A 19,594-nucleotide genomic window follows, 5' to 3' on the forward strand; every position below is an offset into this window, starting at 1 on the left:
AGTGTTTCATTATTAGGAACAACAATAGCCTGATATTATATCAACAACAGAATGACCTTCTTCTAGGAGGAGACAACTTGTTAGAGCTTCTTTTATTATTCCAAATAACTAACGTGTTTCTTCAGAAAGGTTTCAAGGCTTGTTGCTAAAGGAAAAGGAAGGCTTTGGGCCTTCATAACTGTGCAGATAGAGGTCTTTCTCAGACTGCTCCTCTACCCTGTTCTGCAGAACCCCTTGATACTGCTGCCTCATGACCACAAGCTGCCAGCCGGCACGGTGGCCGTGGGAGACCACTCAAACAACGCGTTAGCTTGTAGCTAAATTTCCCCAGAAAGCTGGGTTCCTTTTATTAACTCTATGACATTATAGGACTCTCCCATAATTGCTCCTCAATTGGGGTATGCAAAAAGAACAAATGGACAGAATGCAGAACAAGGTCATACATTCACCCCAGTACAGAGCTCTGGGCCTAAATCCATAGTTTTTTTGCTCACCATGCCATTCCAGTTTGGACCCAGCCATAAGCAAATCAGTCTTGACCCTGCGCCCAATGGGAATAGTCCAGCCCGAACTGCCAGGCGGCAACAAGCATCCTAGGACCGGTTTCGGGCTTTCCGCCCTTATCAGCCAGGATAGCTTGACTCCAGTGGCATGGAGAGCACGGGACTCACGTCTGAGCATACCTGTCCCACTCGGGGTGACAAATACAAAAAGAACCGGTCCTAGGATGCTTGTTTCCGGTCCAGGAAAGACATGGCTTGGCAGTTCGGGCTGGACTGTTCCCATGAGGCAAAGGGTCAGAATGATTTGCATATGGCCATGTCTGAATTGGGGTGGCGGAGTGAGCTAAAATTATGATGGTGGATTCAACCCAGATCTGTTGACTTGGGGTGAGTGCTTGCATTGTTCACCAACCACAGAGCTGCATAGGCTTGCACCAGAAGCCACCAAGACACACGGAGTTATCTAACTGGAATGCAACTGCACTGGAGAACACAGGACACTAGTGGTAAACAACAGAATCAACATGGGCTTCCACCAAAAATCAATGCCTGCTCCAGGACTCCAAGAAAAAACTTCACGCCAACTTTACCCTTCCCTGAACTTCTTAGAGTATTGCTTCAAACCACTCATTGGAATTGCCCTTTACCTAAACCATGTGCACCTACTCAAACGCACACATTCACTGAACTGGTTCAGAGTCATAAGACTAATTCCAAAGGCACACACAGTTAGAGACAGTTACCTTGTTGCCAAGCCGTTTGCTGCAGCTTCATGGAATACCTTCCATTGCTTTTTATCTTCTTATAGCCACACAGTTTTTAATGCACACAAAATACAAAGCAAATTATTATATGATAGTGTTAAGCTACTACGGCTTTACATATTATGAATAAGGTGTATGCATTCTTCCAAGAAGAGTAGACAGGCATTCAAGGCAAAATAGCCCTACAATGGTAATTAATATCATTTATAGATCAGTCAATATCACAATTCCCTGTAACGCACCCCAAACCCCATTACTTAGTACCTCTATCTAAACCTCATCCGGTTACTAGGTAGGAAAATATGTATTCCAGAAGGCTTGAAAAAACAGCTGCAGCTTGTGTCTACTAATGCCCACATGCCTCAATTTGAATGGAAATATATACAAATATGTGGTCACAGAGCAAGGGTGTCCAGCATTGACTCAAAGGGGCCTGAATTACACCAGGTATTCAAAATAACAATAAGAGATAGAGCCTCAATGGTCGTTTTGCAACTCTGTGGACGAGGTTTAAACCGCTGGATTATAGTGTGAATCGGAGTAACTCCTGCACAACTTATCTAAACACCTGCATGCCACCTGTTTGCTAAAACAGAGCCACTGAAATTATGCAATTTTGTGGCCGCTGTGATTTCACTGCAAGAGTGTTTTTACCGCATTTCGCACATAATCCCTTATTTTCTTCATAAATTCCATATTTTAACAAACCAAATTTTTTTTCCAGTTATAACGAATCAAAAGTTACTACAAAAGTGGTGACCGGTTGCTGCACAGTGGAAGGTCATTCACAACGGTTGACTTGTCACCTTTCTGTTACTTATTTGTGCATTTAGGTGTCAAACTGCGACGAATGTGGTAATAATGGACCATATGTATCATTCCAAATTGCAATCACAAACGCTGAAATTCGCAGAATTTCAGCGTTTGCCATCGCAATTGGGCTAAGTGGGATGTATGAATGGAAAACAGCCTTGCAAAATAAGGAATCGCAAAATTTGCGATTCCCTATTTTGCGATTGCATTTAAGGAATCGCAAATCGCGATTCCTGAAATGCAATGTAGGAAGCACAGAAAAAGTGCAATTTGGCCATAAGGAATCGCAAATTACCACCAACTTCAAGTTGGTGGCAATTTGCCATTTATTTGAAAAATGCACCTTTTTGCATTTTTAAGAGTGCCATGTGGCGTACATACATGCCCTTAGGGCATGTATGTGTGCCACATCTGCACACATGCACATTTCAGGGGTGCAGCTTGTGTCTACTAATGCCCACATGCCTCAATTTGAATGGAAATATATACAAATATGTGGTCACAGAGCAAGGGTGTCCAGCATTGACTCAAAGGGGCCTGAATTACACCAGGTATTCAAAATAACAATAAGAGATAGAGCCTCAATGGTCGTTTTGCAACTCTGTGGACGAGGTTTAAACCGCTGATTATAGTGTGAATCGGAGTAACTCCTGCACAACTTATCTAAACACCTGCATGCCACCTGTTTGCTAAAACAGAGCCACTGAAATTATGCAATTTTGTGGCCGCTGTGATTTCACTGCAAGAGTGTTTTTACCGCATTTCGCACATAATCCCTTATTTTCTTCATAAATTCCATATTTTAACAAACCAAATTTTTTTTCCAGTTATAACGAATCAAAAGTTACTACAAAAGTGGTGACCGGTTGCTGCACAGTGGAAGGTCATTCACAACGGTTGACTTGTCACCTTTCTGTTACTTATTTGTGCATTTAGGTGTCAAACTGCGACGAATGTGGTAATAATGGACCATATGTATCATTCCAAATTGCAATCACAAACGCTGAAATTCGCAGAATTTCAGCGTTTGCCATCGCAATTGGGCTAAGTGGGATGTATGAATGGAAAACAGCCTTGCAAAATAAGGAATCGCAAAATTTGCGATTCCCTATTTTGCGATTGCATTTAAGGAATCGCAAATCGCGATTCCTGAAATGCAATGTAGGAAGCACAGAAAAAGTGCAATTTGGCCATAAGGAATCGCAAATTACCACCAACTTCAAGTTGGTGGCAATTTGCCATTTATTTGAAAAATGCACCTTTTTGCATTTTTAAGAGTGCCATGTGGCGTACATACATGCCCTTAGGGCATGTATGTGTGCCACATCTGCACACATGCACATTTCAGGGGTGCAACAGGGTGTCCTTTTGACACTCTGACACCCTTGAAATTGCATTCTCGGCCTTTAGGCCCGTAGGAATGAATGGGGAGGTATTTCTTAATTGCGAATATGTAGGATTCGCAAAATTATTTACAAATCCTGCATTCATAGCGTTTTGCAATTCTCAAATAGCGATTCGCAAAAAAACGCTACTTGAGAATCGCAAAATAACTTTTTGATACATATGGCCCAATATCACAAAATGTGCTGCAGAATTTGCCTTTTCTTGCGACATAATTTAAACCCTGCAGCATAATTTGGTCCGCCACTCCTGAATAATTCCAGTGACCTCGAGTAAACGTTATGATGTGGCTTTTACTAAAAGTGACTTTTTCTATGTAGCTGATGTGAGACTCTCGCATTAACCGAATGGACCAGGCGGCAAATAAAGAATGACCTTTGTGCACGAAGGATGCTTCCTTCTTAGAACACTGGCGGGCACAGCTGTGAAACAGGATGCGCGCGCTCACCTGCCATCCGCAGCAGACACTCACCATTGGGCACCAACAGGACACTTTTCACGATGTTCTTCAAAGGACCCAAGCTGATTCCATTAGCCGTGGCAAATTCTGCAAGCTGAGCCAGAAGCCGTTCCCCCTGCAGGGGAGAAAACAAAGGGCGTCCTAAGAGGAGCACTAAAAGCCTCCATTTTAAACCTCCGTCTGTTATAACACGTTATTTACCGCTTTCGGCTCGGTCAGAAACTGGAAGATTACTTCTGTCAGCGCGGAGAACTGCTGCAGAGAAAAATGGACACATTTCAGCAAGCTGGCTGTCTCGATTCTAGTTAATTTTTTTTGTGATTTTGATTATTTTAAGAATGATTATTTAGAACAGTGGTATTCATTCTTATTTTTCACTATATTTTGCCATTTAATTCAGAATTTAGTTTTTTGATTTTACCATTGATAATACCAGAATTAATTTTATGCTGGTTACATTACACCGTATATTAGTTTTAGCGAAATAATTTTGAGGTTTGACTCATCCCAAGCATCATTATATTACCATGTTCTCCAAAATAACCCTTTCTAGGCTATTCACTCCTCTATCCCTCATTGGATCACCCCAAACCTCATTTTAATACTATGATCTCCCAAACAACACTTCTTAATTCTTCCCTCACGTATCCCTCCTTTGAGGCACCCCAAAACTCATTTTACTACTATGATCTCCCTAATCCATTTCAAGAGATTCTTCCCTCCTCCATCTTTCCTTATACTTATCCCAAACCTCATCTACTATGATCTCCCAATCAACACTTTCTAGACTCTTCTCTCTTCTATCCCCCCATTATCCTTTTCAATATAACTGACTGACTCCCATATCCACCACTCAAATTAACTCAAATTTCACTATACTAATCCACCACTAATCCTTTTTGGAGTCAGAGTAGCGTGCAACTCGCTGAAAAGCGCTTCAACGCCTCGTAAGGGGTAGTAAGCGCTATATAAATACAATTACAATTATTGAATTCTTTATCATATACGTAGAATCAGAGAACTATGTATCAGATAACAGACCTATTAACATTAAAGGGTTTGGTTAGGGCCATATCAAATGGGATAACAATGGAAACCACATCAGAAAAGGACGAATGAGGAGAAGGTTGTCTTGGCTAGGCATGAAGATATAGCTACTGGGACTGTGTTGGTTATGTATGTATCCATGTTCAATGAATGGTTGAAATGTATCGCTATGTTTCTGGCCGAAGATGTTTTAGTCATGATGTCAGGGAGGAAATACATAGGGGAGAAAGGCAAGTGCCAAGTTGGCAGAAAAGTAATTCTTTCCTTTTTGCGTGGCCAGCATTCTTTAACTACCGAAAAGCAGATTTGGATGGCAGACCCACTTAATGGGCTAATTTCTCTGCTGACTGCGGCGCCATGGACTCTACACCATTTATATTCCCTCTCTCACTCCTTAAACAATTTCAGTTCTGTTACCTCCAGAAGTGACTGCATTGCACTTACCACAGTTTTTGGGGAAGATCAGCTTTATTCAGGAGCATGGCCAGCATTTCATCAGAGGCGATATCACTCTTCTGATGCCCTTTTCCCCAGAACCTCCAATCCTACATCCACAGACATTGTTAAAGGCAATAGGTCTCGCCTAAACGAGATCTATTGGCTTAGTCAATTTTTTCTAGCCATGTTGTACAACTTTTGTACAAAAGGATTATGATAATATATCATAACAGAATATGTACACACACACACATTATATATATATGTTGGCATCTGACGAAGGCATTGTGCCGAAATGCATAGTGCCTTGCAGCAAAGTCCTTAAAGAAGCTCCCAATGGTTCCCCGCTGTGTCCCCTGGGTTTCTTTTATGGAGGAATCGTTTTGGTGATATTTTCACGCGGCTTGCCTGCAACGCGTGTAAGGGGACCCGCTCTACAATAGAGTCCTGCGGATTGCAAGCAACGTGGCAAACTCTCTATGTCCGAGGTATCGGAACTGCAGGATAGCCTCTTGATCAGGCCAAGCTAACGGCTGTTGTCCATGACAATTCGTGACTGCACGAAGGAGTAGGATGTATGAAACACCTCTCCATGGCCCGGTTTGAACTGCTAATTGAGGAAGAGCGTAAGGGGACCCAAGGGGGTTCGTACTTTTATTCAAGAAGCCTTTGAAATACAAACACCCTCCTTTGCATGGTATAACAGCGCGCAATTGAGCAAAGAATTTGTGCCCCACACAGTACTCACCGCAACACGGGATGCTGGGAGCTGCAGTCCTAGACATTGGCAAGCAGCGGATATTGTTTTGGGTGGAGTCTGCTGACCTCCTACTACTGGGAGGGCCTAAGGAGTACAAAGGAGGGTGGAGAAGGAACTTCATTTTGGGTGGCGGCATCTGACGAAGGCATTGCGCCGAAATGCATTGTGCCTTGCAGCAAAGTAACTAAAGAAGCTCCCAATGGTTCCCCGCTGTGTCCCCTGGGTTTCTTTTACGGAGGAATCGTTTCGGTGATATTTTCACGCCGCTTGCCTGCAACGCGTGTAAGGGGACCCGCTCTACAATAGAGTCCTGCGGATTGCAAGCAACGTGGCAAACTCACTATGTCCGAGGTATCGGAACTGCAGGATCGCCTCTTGATCAGGCCAAGCTAACGGCTGTTGTCCATGACAATTCGTGACTGCACGAAGGAGTAGGATGTATGAAACCCCTCTCCATGGCCCGGTTTGAACTGCTAATTGAGGAAGAGCGTAAGGAGACCCAGGGGGGTTCATACTTTTATTCAAGAAGCCTTTGAAATACAAACACCCTCCTTTGCATGGTATAACAGCGCGCAATTGAGCAAAGAATTTGTGCCCCACACAGTACTCACCGCAACACGGGATGCTGGGAGCTGTAGTCCTGGACATTGGCAAGCAGCTGATATTGTTTTGGGTGGAGCCTGCTGACCTCCTACTACTGAGAGGGCCTAAGGAGTACAAAGGAGGGTGGAGAAGGAACTTCATTTTGGCTGGCGGCATCTGACGAAGGCATTGCGCCGAAATGCATTGTGCCTTGCAGCAAAGTAATTAAAGAAGCTCCCAATGGTTCCCCGCTGTGTCCCCTGGGTTTCTTTTACGGAGGAATCGTTTTGGTGATATTTTCACGCGGCTTGCCTGCAACGCGTGTAAGGGGACCCGCTCTACAATAGAGTCCTGCGGATTGCAAGCAACGTGGCAAACTCTCTATGTCCGAGGTATCGGAACCGCAGGATCGCCTCTTGATCAGGCCAAGCTAACAGCTGTTGTCCATGACAATTCGTGACTGCACGAAGGAGTAGGATGTATGAAACCCCTCTCCATGGCCCGGTTTGAACTGCTAATTGAGGAAGAGCGTAAGGGGACCAAAGGGGGTTCGTACTTTTATTCAAGAAGCCTTTGAAATACAAACACCCTCCTTTGCATGGTATAACAGCGCGCAATTGAGCAAAGAATTTGTGCCTCACAGAGTACTCACCGCAACACGGGATGCTGGGAGCTGTAGTCCTGAACATTGGCAAGCAGCTGATATTGTTTTGGGTGGAGCCTGCTGACCTCCTACTACTGGGAGGGCCTAAGGAGTACAAAGGAGGGTGGAGAAGGAACTTCATTTTGGCTGGCGGCATCTGACGAAGGCATTGCGCCGAAATGCATTGTGCCTTGCAGCAAAGTAATTAAAGAAGCTCCCAATGGTTCCCCGCTGTGTCCCCTGGGTTTCTTTTACGGAGGAATCGTTTTGGTGATATATAGATATATATATTATGGCTGACTGGTGTTGGGCATTGAAATAAAATAATTCACACCGAATAATTGGGTCTCGCTTCTTCCTTCTGCTCGGCTGAGTTTGGACGACTACGTACCATATATATATATATATGTAATTATGTAATCTTCCGGTGGTTTTCCTCTTTTGGTGCATCCTGAAGTGTTGGATATATATATATATATATATATATATATATATATCCCAACACTAAAGTTGAGCCCTCTGTGGGAAAAAGCAACAAGGTCGGAAATTTGGATCCATTTCATTCAGGATCAGATGCAGCATGAGACCACTCCGGCACAGGCATCTCTCTTGTTCCTTGCCAAACCGGTTTCGGGATCGTCCTTCCTTTGTCAATGGCAGCTGTTCACTCAGAGAGCCTAGCGTGCACTTTCATACTCAAGAGCCCGCCCATGTGGGCGTGTCCAAACTGAATTGTGGTTCTTGTAGTGCTTGCGATATGCCTCAAGTGAGTAGGTTCTGCATGGCAGCAAAGTCGAATAAAAGTTATAAAACCCCTGTGGGCTGATGCTTTGTGGCGTTGGGCATCCTGCTGTGTTTTATCATCTGGTCACAGGACTCTGACCTCCCGCAGAGATGACACCGCTTGGCGCCATCACAGGTCCGCCCTCGAGCGGCATACTTCATTCCCGCGGCTGGACTCAGGCCGCAAAACATCCCAACACTAAAGTTGAGCCCTCTGTGGGAAAAAGCAACAAGGTCGGAAATTTGGATCCATTTCATTCAGGATCAGATGCAGCATGAGACCACTCCGGCACAGGCATCTCTCTTGTTCCTTGCCAAACCGGTTTCGGGATCATCCTCCCTTTGTCAATGGCAGCTGTTCACTCAGAGAGCCTAGCGTGCACTTTCATACTCAAGAGCCCGCCCATGTGGGCGTGTCCAAACTGAATTGTGGTTCTTGTAGTGCTTGCGATATGCCTCAAGTGAGTAGGTTCTGCATGGCAGCAAAGTCGAATAAAAGTTATAAAACCCCTGTGGGCTGATGCTTTGTGGCGTTGGGCATCCTGCTGTGTTTTATCATCTGGTCACAGGACTCTGACCTCCCGCAGAGATGACACCGCTTGGCGCCATCACAGGTCCGCCCTCGAGCGGCATACTTCATTCCCGCGGCTGGACTCAGGCCGCAAAACATCCCAACACTAAAGTTGAGCCCTCTGTGGGAAAAAGCAACAAGGTCGGAAATTTTGATCCATTTCATTCAGGATCAGATGCAGCATGAGACCACTCCGGCACAGGCATCTCTCTTGTTCCTTGCCAAACCGGTTTCGGGATCGTCCTCCCTTTGTCAATGGCAGCTGTTCACTCTGAGAGCCTAGCGTGCACTTTCATACTCAAGAGCCCGCCCATGTGGGCGTGTCCAAACTGAATTGTGGTTCTTGTAGTGCTTGCGATATGCCTCAAGTGAGTAGGTTCTGCGTGGCAGCAAAGTCGACTGTGTTGCTGCTTCCCACAGAGGGCTCAACTAGAGTGTTGGGATGTTTGCGGCTCGAGTCCAGCCGCGGGAATCAAGCATGCCGCTTCAGGGCGGACCCGTGATGGCGCCACCCGGTGTCACCTTGACGGGAGGTCGGAGTCCTGTGATAAGATGACTAAACACAGCAGGATGCCCAACGCCACAGTGCATCAGCCCACAGGGGTTTTACTAACTTTTAATTTTGCTGCCACTCTGAACCTACTCACTTGAGGTATTATCATAAGCACTACAAGAACCAGAATGCCGTTTGGACACGCCCACAGGGGCAGGCTCTTTAATAAGGAAGTGCAGGCAAGGTTCCCAGAGTGAACAGCTGCCATTGATGAAGGGATGATGATCCCGAAACCGGTCTGGCAAGATGAAGGAGAGATGTCTGTGCCCGAGTGCGTCTCCTGCTGCATCTGATCCTGAATGAAATGGATGCAAATTTTCGACTTGTGTTGCTGCTTCCCACAAAGGGCTCAACTAGAGTGTTGGGATATATATAGATATATATATATATATATATATATAACTTTGCTATGGTATGTTATGTCAATGTATAGTATTGAATGGCCTGTCATTATATGGTTTAGCATGGCCTGCCGTATAGTATGGTATGATATGGCCAGTTATTGTATATGGCATGGTATGGACAGTCATTGTTTGGTAGGTAATTTTTGTTACAAGGTACACATTAAGCTACAACAGTAAAAGCAATAGGAGTGGCCAAACAAGCGCTTTACCATATAACGTTATTATCACATTACAATGTTCTATTCAATTCGTAATTGTGCAAACATAAAACATACACTGTTTTTTGCAAAAAACATTGTAATCATGCCCAAGACATTCTATAACTCATATAATACATACCCAAAAAGTACTTTTTAATTTTTTACAAACGAATCGAGTGATTACTTAATAGTGATGGCGCAAAGCCATTACTGCAGCAAGACCCAAAAATGCACTAGCTCACATGAGCTACTCCGAACTCGTGCTAAAGTAAGCACAGGTCTGAGCGAGAATTGGCTGTAACAGAAGATTATATCTAAACATCCATGTTTAAGACCTTGCCGACTGCTGAGTAAACCACACACAGACATACTGTATTGTAATTGCATTTGTATAGCGCTTACTGCCCCTGACGAGGCGTAGAAGTGCTTTTTCGGCGAGTATCACGCTACACCGCGACACATAGAGGATTAGTGTTGAATTAGTATAGTGAAACATGCATGTACATTTCAAGTGGTGGATAGGTTAGTCAGTTATTTGGATTCGGAAGGATAGAAGATGAAATAAGGTTTGTATTTATATAGCGCTGGTTACCCCTGATGGGGTGTTGAAGCACGCAACTCCGGAAACCCATAAAGGATTAGTGGTGAATTAGTATTGTGAAATATGAAAGTAATTAGAGTGGTGGATATTAGTCAGTTATTTGGAGTGAGAAGGATGGCGGAGGGATAGAAGGGGAAGAAATGTTTGCATTCATATAGCACCTGTTACCCCTGATGGGTGTTGAAGCGCTTTTCTGGCGAGTAGCACGCTACTACGGAACCCATAAAGGATTAGTGTTGAAAATTAGTATAGTGAAATATGAAGTAATTTGAGTGGTGGATATGTTATTCAGTTATTTGGATAGGGTAGGTGATGAGATAGAAGAGATATAGCGCTTGCTACCCCTGAAGGGGTTTTGATGCGCTTTTTTGGCGAGTAGCACGCTACTCTGGAACCCATAAGGATTAGTATGGTGAAACATGAAATTAATTTGAGTGGTGGATATGTTAGTCAGTTATTTAGACTGAGAAGGGTTGGGGAGGGGTAGAAAAGGGAAAACGGTTTGCATTTATATAGCGCTTGTAACTCTGATGGGATGTTGAAACACTTTATTGGAGAGTAGCATGCTACTCTGGAACCCTTAAAGGATCAGTGGTGAATTAGTATAGTGGAATATGGAATTTGAGAATTGAACAGGTTAGTCTGTTATTTTGATTGAAAAGGATAGTGGAGGGATAGAAGAGTGAAGGATTGGGTTTTTTTCTTATTTTTTTAGATCATAGCAGTAGGAGGAGGCTTTTGGATGAGTAAAGAGGGTTTTTGGAGGGGAAGAGTCAGAGGAGGAGTTTAGAAATCTCTGTTTTGGAGGCTTGGTATAGTAAAAGAGGGGTCAGATGATGCAAGGAGGGGTAGAGTAGGAGAGAGTCTAGAAAAGGGTTATTTTGGGAGTCATAGAGGTGGTATGGGGTTTGGGATAAAAGAGAGTGGATGTAGAGGATATATGGATAGATGTATAGGGTAGGAGATAGGGTACTACATTGGAAAGAGTAGTAGAAAGAAGTTTGAGATGAGTCAGAAAGTTGGGTTAGAAGATATATTGAGATAAGTATAGGCTGAGAAATAGGGTAGGGCATTGGAAATGCTATATTAGAAGAAAGTGATAAATACATAGATCCAAAAGTACACTGAAAGCATGTAGATGCATAAAGGAGGTAAGTATAAGTAGATTAAAGATATTGATAGAGGAACAGGATGAGAAATAGGGTAGTGCATTGAATATGGTTTTTCAGGAGAAAGGCAACAGACAACAGATCCAAATAGATGGAGGTACATAGATGCACAATGGAAGCAAGTACATGTAGACCAAAGTTTTTTTTTTTTTTTTTTTAACAACATAATTATTCTACATGTTTCTACAACGCAATACATAAAGATAGACACATATCTATAGTGAAAATAATAATGCTTATATACAGAGGGGTATGCTGTAAATTTCTGTTTGCATATGGTGCTTATGTGGGGAAGAGACAATTCTTGATTAGTTATCTGAAGATACGGTGGATCTTATGTTGGGGGGGTAAAGAGTTCATTAGCTTGTACAGAGAAGGATGTGCCACCCATGTTTTTTTTTCATGTATCTTGGGATTTTGAGGCCAGATGCCCCTTTAGAGCTGCGGTTCCTTTGTTGAAAGTGTTTGGTGATTTTATTCCTGATGAAGAGCGGTCCCATTCCATGTATTGCTTTGTGGGTGATACAAAGTAGCTTGAAAATGGATCTTCTGGCAACCGGTAACCAACGCAGGTGAGATGTGGTTTCGCGGTTTGATATGCAAGAGTAGTCTGGCAACCGAGTTCTGAATCCGTTGTAGTCTTTTCATGGTTGTTAAAGGTGATTCGGCCCGAACAGCCGATCCAGGTCCCCTATGAACAGGAACACTAGCAACCCCAGGTCAGTTTCTGCCTATTTGGGTCTCGTTCAATAGGGAACGGCTTGGTTCTAATGGTACTGTAAGCACAGGACCACGTCTGGACATACCGTCACACTTAAGACATCACAATGAGGAATATGAAAAAGAGATGTGTAGAATGTTTCAATTAATCTCAGCCATTGGTAAGCATTCCATCATCAACGTTTGGTTTTCAGTCTAGGGTTGCTTTTCATCCTGTTCAGAGAGGACCTAGTCTAGCAGTCTGGACTGGACTGTTCATAATGAAACAGCACAGGGGTGGTTCACAAATGGATGATTTCTGCAGCATGGTGTGTCTTGGTAGGCAATAAACTGATGGACGGGGTGCTGTCTCAAATAACTATCAGTGAGTGGCTGGAATCAATGCTGGCGTTCCACCCATCACATTTCTGTTTTAGTCAGTGTGACCCCGTAGGTTTGATGTGTATGGCCTAAGATGGGCACCCTGCTCACTGTGCCACACATCTCAAGCTACACTCTACTAGAGAGGACTAGATAGGGCAAAATCTGACTAGGATTGCTAGTGTTTCTATTCAGAGGGGACCCAATCTGGCAGTTTAGGCTGGACTGTTCCTTTTGGGGCAGGACCTAGGCTATATGGCTATTCGTATCTGAGGTGGCATGATGGGCACAAAAAGAAATGGACGGAGATGCTGGCTCGTGTAATTATCAGTGACTGAGATTAATTCAAGTAATCCATCCATCACTTTTTTGTTTTCTTCCTAAGAATTTGCGTGACCAATATTCAACAGCACAGTCCCTGTGTGTGGCCCTCTCTGCCCGCTTGAAACACTCCAGACTGTCATGCAGTTAACTGTGCAAAATAACATTATTTTCACTGTCATTCACACCCCTCTGCTTTATTTGGTAATTACAAGGGCCTCAATTTTCTTAAATATAACCGATTCAAACACGACTCAATTGAATCACAAGGACTGCGTTAAGGCGTCTCCCTTTCCAACACTTAATGGTATCTACCTGCTGACCAACTGACTAAATAAAGAACAAGAAACAAATGGAAAAATATCCTTCTGCTTTAGCTAACATCACTACTGACAACACTCCTATACTCACACACAGGGATCACTCAAGAGTGACTCCTACCCTCTCAATAGTCAAGGCATTAACTACCCTCATTCTTTACCCTGGAAGAAAACGTTTAAAACCCAACTCCTCAGTGAACACCCTAAAACCGTAATAATAGACATTGACTCCTGTGCCATTAAGGGCACCATCACTGCAGATCTTACTTTTCATATCATGACTCTCATACCTCATTATTCTGTCAGCTCTATATTTTTTTTATTTGTTTCTTGATTACTTTAGTATAACATAGGTCATATATTCTTCTGACATACAGGAATGCAATACCTAAGGGCAGGAACCCTTGGAGAGGTCTACCAGCCACAATGCTCATGACCATAAAATCAAATGAAAACATAGAAAATAGAAGAAGAAGCAACGCAACTTCAGCGTCATCATGCGTCCGCAGCAGGTGCGGGTAAAAGCACAGCAATGATAATAGTGGTCATTACATTCCCTATGTGTGGGGTACAAAGCAGAGGGAGGGGACGAAGAAAGGAGAAATAGGTCCGCATCCACTGAGAGGAGGAGGGGAGTCACATGAACCATTCAAATGTTAAATGTACAGTCTTTGCAGGTGTGTCATAGCTCATGAGCCACGGACCCCGGCACTTCCCACTTGGTCCTTCCAGTCATATACGACCACAGGGCAAGGGGGAACCAGTAGGCTCCATGAACTGATCAAGGGTCAGTTGAGTAGCAACCAGCATGGGCAGGTTCTCCCTCCGATAATCTGTCTTCGGAGCCAGTCTCCCTTTCAGTTACATGATTGTGTAATTTAGTAATCATACAGCCCCAGATCTCAAGGTCTCACTCTGCATGGTTATCAGCACAAACTCTCTGGGGTCTGCGTTCTTCAGCCACTGTCCACTCCAGAAGATCAGATACCCATTTGGTCGACATTAGAGGAGTTGGGCTCGCCCAATGTATAGATATGCGCCTAAGGGCTAATACCAACCCCAACTGGGCAAATTTGTACTGCATTTTTGTCCCCATCTTGGTAAGAGGTAACAACGCCAACAGACAATGACGATTGTCAAGTTTGCATTCAAATGTGTTACACTGCACACCTGGGTGGGGAGGGAGTTCCATGACTTGGCTGCCAGGTAGGAGAAGGATCTTCCTCCGATGGTGGATTTGCGAATTCGTGGGACGGAGGCGAGGGCGAGGCTGGCGGAACGGAGCTGGCAGGTGGGTGTGTAGAATGTGAGTCTGCTGTTGAGGTACTTCGGGCCCGTGTCGTGGAGAGCCTTGTGTGGGTGAGTGAGGAGTCTGAGCGTGATTCTATTGTTGACGGGGAGCCAGTGCAGGTCTTTCAGGTGGGCAGAGATGTGGCTGTGGCGAGGGATGTCCAGGATGAGTCGTGCTGAGGCGTTCTGAATCCGCTGGAGTCTTTTCTGAACTGTGGCTGTGGTTCCAGCATAGAGGGTGTTCCCGTAGTCCAGACGGCTAGTGACGAGGGCCTGGGTGACCGTCTTCCTGGTTTCGGTGGGGATCCATCGGAAGATCTTTCGGAGCATGCGCAGGGTGTTGAAGCAGGATGACGAGACGGCGTTGACTTGCTTGGTCATCATGAGGGAGGAGTCCAGGATGAATCCCAGGTTGCGTGCGTGGTCCCTTGGCCTGGGTGCGGTGCCCAGGTCAGGGGGCCACCAGGAGTCGTCGCAGGCGGAAGGAGATGGTCTGAGGATGAGGACTTCCACCTTGTCTGAGTTCAGTTTCAGATGGCTGATCTTCATCCATTCTGCAACGTCTTTCATTCCTTCTTGGAGGTTGACTTTGGCGGAGGCGGGGTCGTTGATGAGGGAGAGGATCAGCTGGGTGTCGTCGGCGTAGGAGATGATGTTGAGGTTGTTTTGGCGTGCGATGGCTGCGAGAGGGCTCATGTAGACGTTGAAGAGGGTGGGGCTGAGTGAGGATCCTTGCAAAACGCCGCAGATGACTTCGGTGGCCGAGGAGCGGAACAGGGGGAGGCGGACTCTCTGGGTTCTTCCATCGAGGAACGAGATGATCCACTCCAGGGCCGCTCCTTGGATTCCGGTGTTGCTGAGGCGCTGTATCAGGGTGCGGTGGCATACGGTGTCGAAGGCTGCTGAGAGGTCCAGGAGGATGAGGGCAGCAGTTTCTCCGTTGTCGAGCAGGGACCTGATGTCGTCGGTGGCTGCGATGAGGGCGGTCTCGGTGCTGTGGTTTGCTCGGAACCCGGACTGTGAGGGGTCGAGGGATCCGTTGGTCTCGAGGAAGGCGGAGAGTTGTCTGTTGACGGTCTTCTCGATGACTTTGGCTGGAAAGGGGAGGAGCGACATGGGGCGGAAGTTCTTGAGGTCCGTGGGGTCCGCGGTGGGTTCCCACAGGAGGGCGCTCAGCTCGGCATGTTTCCAACTCTCCGGAAAGGTGGCGGATGCGAAGGAGCTGTTGATGATGTTCTGGAGTTGGGGTGCGATGATGGAGTCGGCTTTGTTGAAGCTGTGGTGTGGGCAAGGGTCAGTAGGGGAGCCGGAGTGGATGGTGTTCATCAGGCGGGTGGTGTCTTCAGTGCTGACCGGGGTCCAGGTGCAGAGGGTGGTGGTGGGTGGCGTAGGTTCGGTGGTTGGGTCCGTGGTCTGCGCACCGAAGCTGTTATGTATGTCGGCGATCTTGCGGTGGGAGAACGAGGCGAGTGAGTCACAGAGGTCTTGCGAGGGTGTGATGTCGTTGTTGCAGGTGCTGGGGTTGGAGAGCTCTTTAACGATGCTGAAGAGTTCCTTGCTATTGTGGGTGTTGTTGTCCAGTCGTTCTTTGAATGTTGTCTTCTTGGTGGTGCGGATCAGCTGGTGGTGTTTGCGGGTGGCGTTCTTGAGGGCGGTCATGTTTTCTTCTGTCTGGTCGTGGCGCCAGGCTTTCTCGAGGGTGCGGCAGGTTTTCTTGGAGTTTTTGAGTTCGTTGGTAAACCACAAGGCTTTCCTGCTGCCGGTTCTGCTGGGAGGATTCTTCAGTGGTGCGAGTTCGTCGGCGCAGTTGATGAGCCACTGCGTGAGGTTGCGGGCTGCTTCGTTGGGGTCCGTCTTGATGGTGGGCGGGTTCCGGCTGAGGGTGGTGGTGAGCTGGTCGTGGTGATCTTGCTCCAGCTTCTGCGGGGAACCTGTTGTGGGTCGTGGTTTTCCTGAAGCTGAAGTGGACGCAGCTGTGGTCTGTCCAGTGTAGTCCGGTTGCGTGGCTGAAGGAGATGTGCTTGCTGGAGGAGAAGATGGGGTCGAGCGTGTGGCCGGCGTAGTGGGTGGGGGTGTTCACCAGTTGCTTGAGTCCGAGGTTGGCGAGATTATCCAGCAGGGCGGCGGTGTTGCGGTCCTTGCTGTTCTCCAGGTGGAAGTTGAGGTCCCCTAAGAGAATGTAGTCTGTGGAGGTGAGGGCGTGCGGACTGACGAAGTCAGCGATGGCTTCGCTGAATTGTGTGCGTGGTCCCGGGGGTCTGTAGATGAGGGTGCCTTTGAGGGTGGTCTTGGGGTCGGTGTGTATCTGGAAGTGAAGGTGCTCGGCGGCGGTGAGGGTGTCGTCGGAGTTGGTCGTGATGCGGATGGTGTTTCTGTGGACGATGGCGATGCCTCCTCCGGTTTGGTTGACGCGGTCCCTCCGGGTGATCTTGTAGCCATCCGGGATGGCTATGGCGATGTTGGGGGCTGATGAGGCGTTCATCCATGTTTCTGTGAGGAAGGCGACGTCTGGTGATGTTGAGTCGAGGAGGTTCCAGAGTTCGACGGCGTGCCTGTGGACGGAGCGGGTGTTGAGCAGGATGCACTTGAGGTGGTTGTTGCTGGGGTTCGGCTTGGCGGGTGCAGGTGAATTGGCAGGCTTGGCAGGTGAAGGGTCCGTGGGTGCGTTTCGGGGTGGCTCGGTAACAGGTGGGGTTCCGGCCGGCATTGAGTGCGTGGAGGGTTGCGGCTTCGTAAGTTTGTCGGGTGCGCTGGCATCGGCGAGGACCAGGGGTTCTGGCGCTGGGCGCGGTCCAGGCGCAGACGGGCTTGCCTTCGGCGCACAATCGACGCGCCCGCTGCGCGTATGCGCGGACTCTGCCATAAATGGCGAGTGGGAGGGAGGAGGAGGGAGGGAGGAGCAGCTGGGAGGCGGGAGCGGGGTGGCGAATGGGAAGGGGAGAGGGGACAAAAGAGAAAAGGGGGCAGGGCCGCAGGGGAGCAGCGGCAGGGAGCGGGGTGCAACAGCGGGAAAAGCGGAAAAACGACAATCACAAGTCAGGGACACCACACAGGGGAGAAACAATACACGAGCTGGCACAGAAATGCGAGAAAAACCGGAGAACCAGGAGTCACAGCCTATGGGGCGGCGGCAAGCAGGCGGCGGTAGCAGGGGAGACCGGGCGCACTCAGGAGGAGCCACGCGGCGGGTGGAGCGACCGGCTCTGATGAGGTCAGGTTAGGTCACCGCTCTCCGTCGCGTGGAAGCACCTTAAATGGCCAGTGGGAGGGAGGAGCAGCTGGGAGGCGGGAGCGGGGTGGCGAATGGGAAGCGGAGAGGGGACAAAAGAGAAAAGGGGCGGGCCGCAGGGGAGCTGCGGCAGGGAGCGGGGTGCAACAGCTGGAAAAGCGGAAAAACGACAATCACAAGTCAGGGGCACCACACAGGGGAGAAACAATACACGAGCTGGCACAGAAATGCGAGAAAAACCGGAGAACCAGGAGTCACAGCCTCAGGGGCGGCGGGGAGCAGGCGGCGGTAGCAGGGGAGACCGGGCGCACTCCGGAGGAGCCACGCGGCGGGTGGAGCAACCGGCTCTGACGAGGTCAGGTTAGGTCACCCTGGGTCTCCTGCTCACGTACATTCCCCGGTCAGTCACCACGAGACATTGACGTGTTAAGTTGCTGCTAAATTTGAAGTGTATGGGCCATTTTCTTTGTACTCTACTTCTCACCGGGCACCCTTCTGGAGCCGCAGCATGTGGACAAGAAACTGTACACAGTTCCGGCCGGTAACACTGTGCACCTGGAGGCAGTAAATTTCACATTGTGCAGCATATAAGTGTCTACAATACATGTTATCTATGTTGTGAACATATACTCTTGTAAAACGCTCCAACTCAGACACTCTGTATAGCCTTGTTATCTTTGATGTGATCATTTACTATTGTAAAGCGCTCAGATACCTTCTGGTCTAGCCTGCGTTATATAAAACTATCAAATAAATGAATCTATATCTTCCTTCCATATCATCAACCTCATTAAAACCTACTTTAGGCGATGTCACCCACAAACTCAAACAGATCCTCATTAGACCACTCTTAAAAAAAGAAATTCAGACTCTGAAATTCATTGTAACTACCACCCAACTCGATCTTTCCTGATTTGTAAGGGCATTTGAAACAGTGGTGCCTGATAAACGTTCACTGCATTTGAATACTAATACCTCTTAAGTGTCTACCAATGAGGTTTACGAACTCAATGGGAAAGCACTCCTTAACATCAGAGGGGAACTCCCTACAACTCTTGAACAGGGCCTTGAACTTTAGTTTTCTTGGTTTTATCAGCGTCTTTGGGCACCATTTTCTACAATGATCTGAAGAATCGGGCCGCACAGGACAAGCTTGGCTCCCAGTTTCTGAAATTAGGAATATTAACTGTGGGATCCTACAGGGGTTAACACTGTCAACCATCCTAATCATGAATTACCTTATCCAGTTAAGCCATATATTAAAATGACAATGACAACAGCCACATGTACGCAGACAATACCCAGATTTTTTCTGAAACTTGAATAAGAATCTGGCAATCTTTAAAGAGCTTTCCACTGCCATAGGGATGACTAATGAAAGTCATCTTTATTTGCCTTAGTGATCACAACACTGAGATTCTGATTTAGGGTAAAGTGAGTACTTCTCCCTTAACTAGTTTCATAGTGGTTACCTCACAGTTCGATTACTGCAACAAAATTCATCAATAGCATCAAAATAGATCTAATAAAATTACTCAGAGTCCAAAACCCCGAAGCCCATCTTTTCTTTAATCTAAAAATCATGATCATATGATGCCCTCCCTAAAATCATTTCACTGTTTGCCGATCGAAGAAAGGAATCCAATTCAAGTCATTGGG

At 46.7% G+C, this 19,594-nt stretch overlaps 1 protein-coding gene across 1 annotated transcript in view; it reads right to left on the bottom strand.

Moving 5' to 3' along the window:
* The window catches only part of COMMD7 (COMM domain containing 7), a 67,074-nt gene that overhangs the window by 45,017 nt on the left and 2,463 nt on the right, over positions 1–19,594 (bottom strand). Inside the window, exons 2-3 of the mRNA XM_078651790.1 lie at positions 4,146–4,199; positions 3,957–4,059 (exon numbers count right to left, since the gene is read on the bottom strand). Of these exons, the coding sequence (XP_078507916.1) occupies positions 3,957–4,059; positions 4,146–4,199 (157 nt within the window). The remainder of the gene's footprint in view (positions 1–3,956; positions 4,060–4,145; positions 4,200–19,594) is intronic.

This window comes from Lissotriton helveticus, chromosome 7 (assembly GCF_964261635.1).
Source record: "Lissotriton helveticus chromosome 7, aLisHel1.1, whole genome shotgun sequence".
NCBI lineage: Eukaryota > Metazoa > Chordata > Amphibia > Caudata > Salamandridae > Lissotriton > Lissotriton helveticus.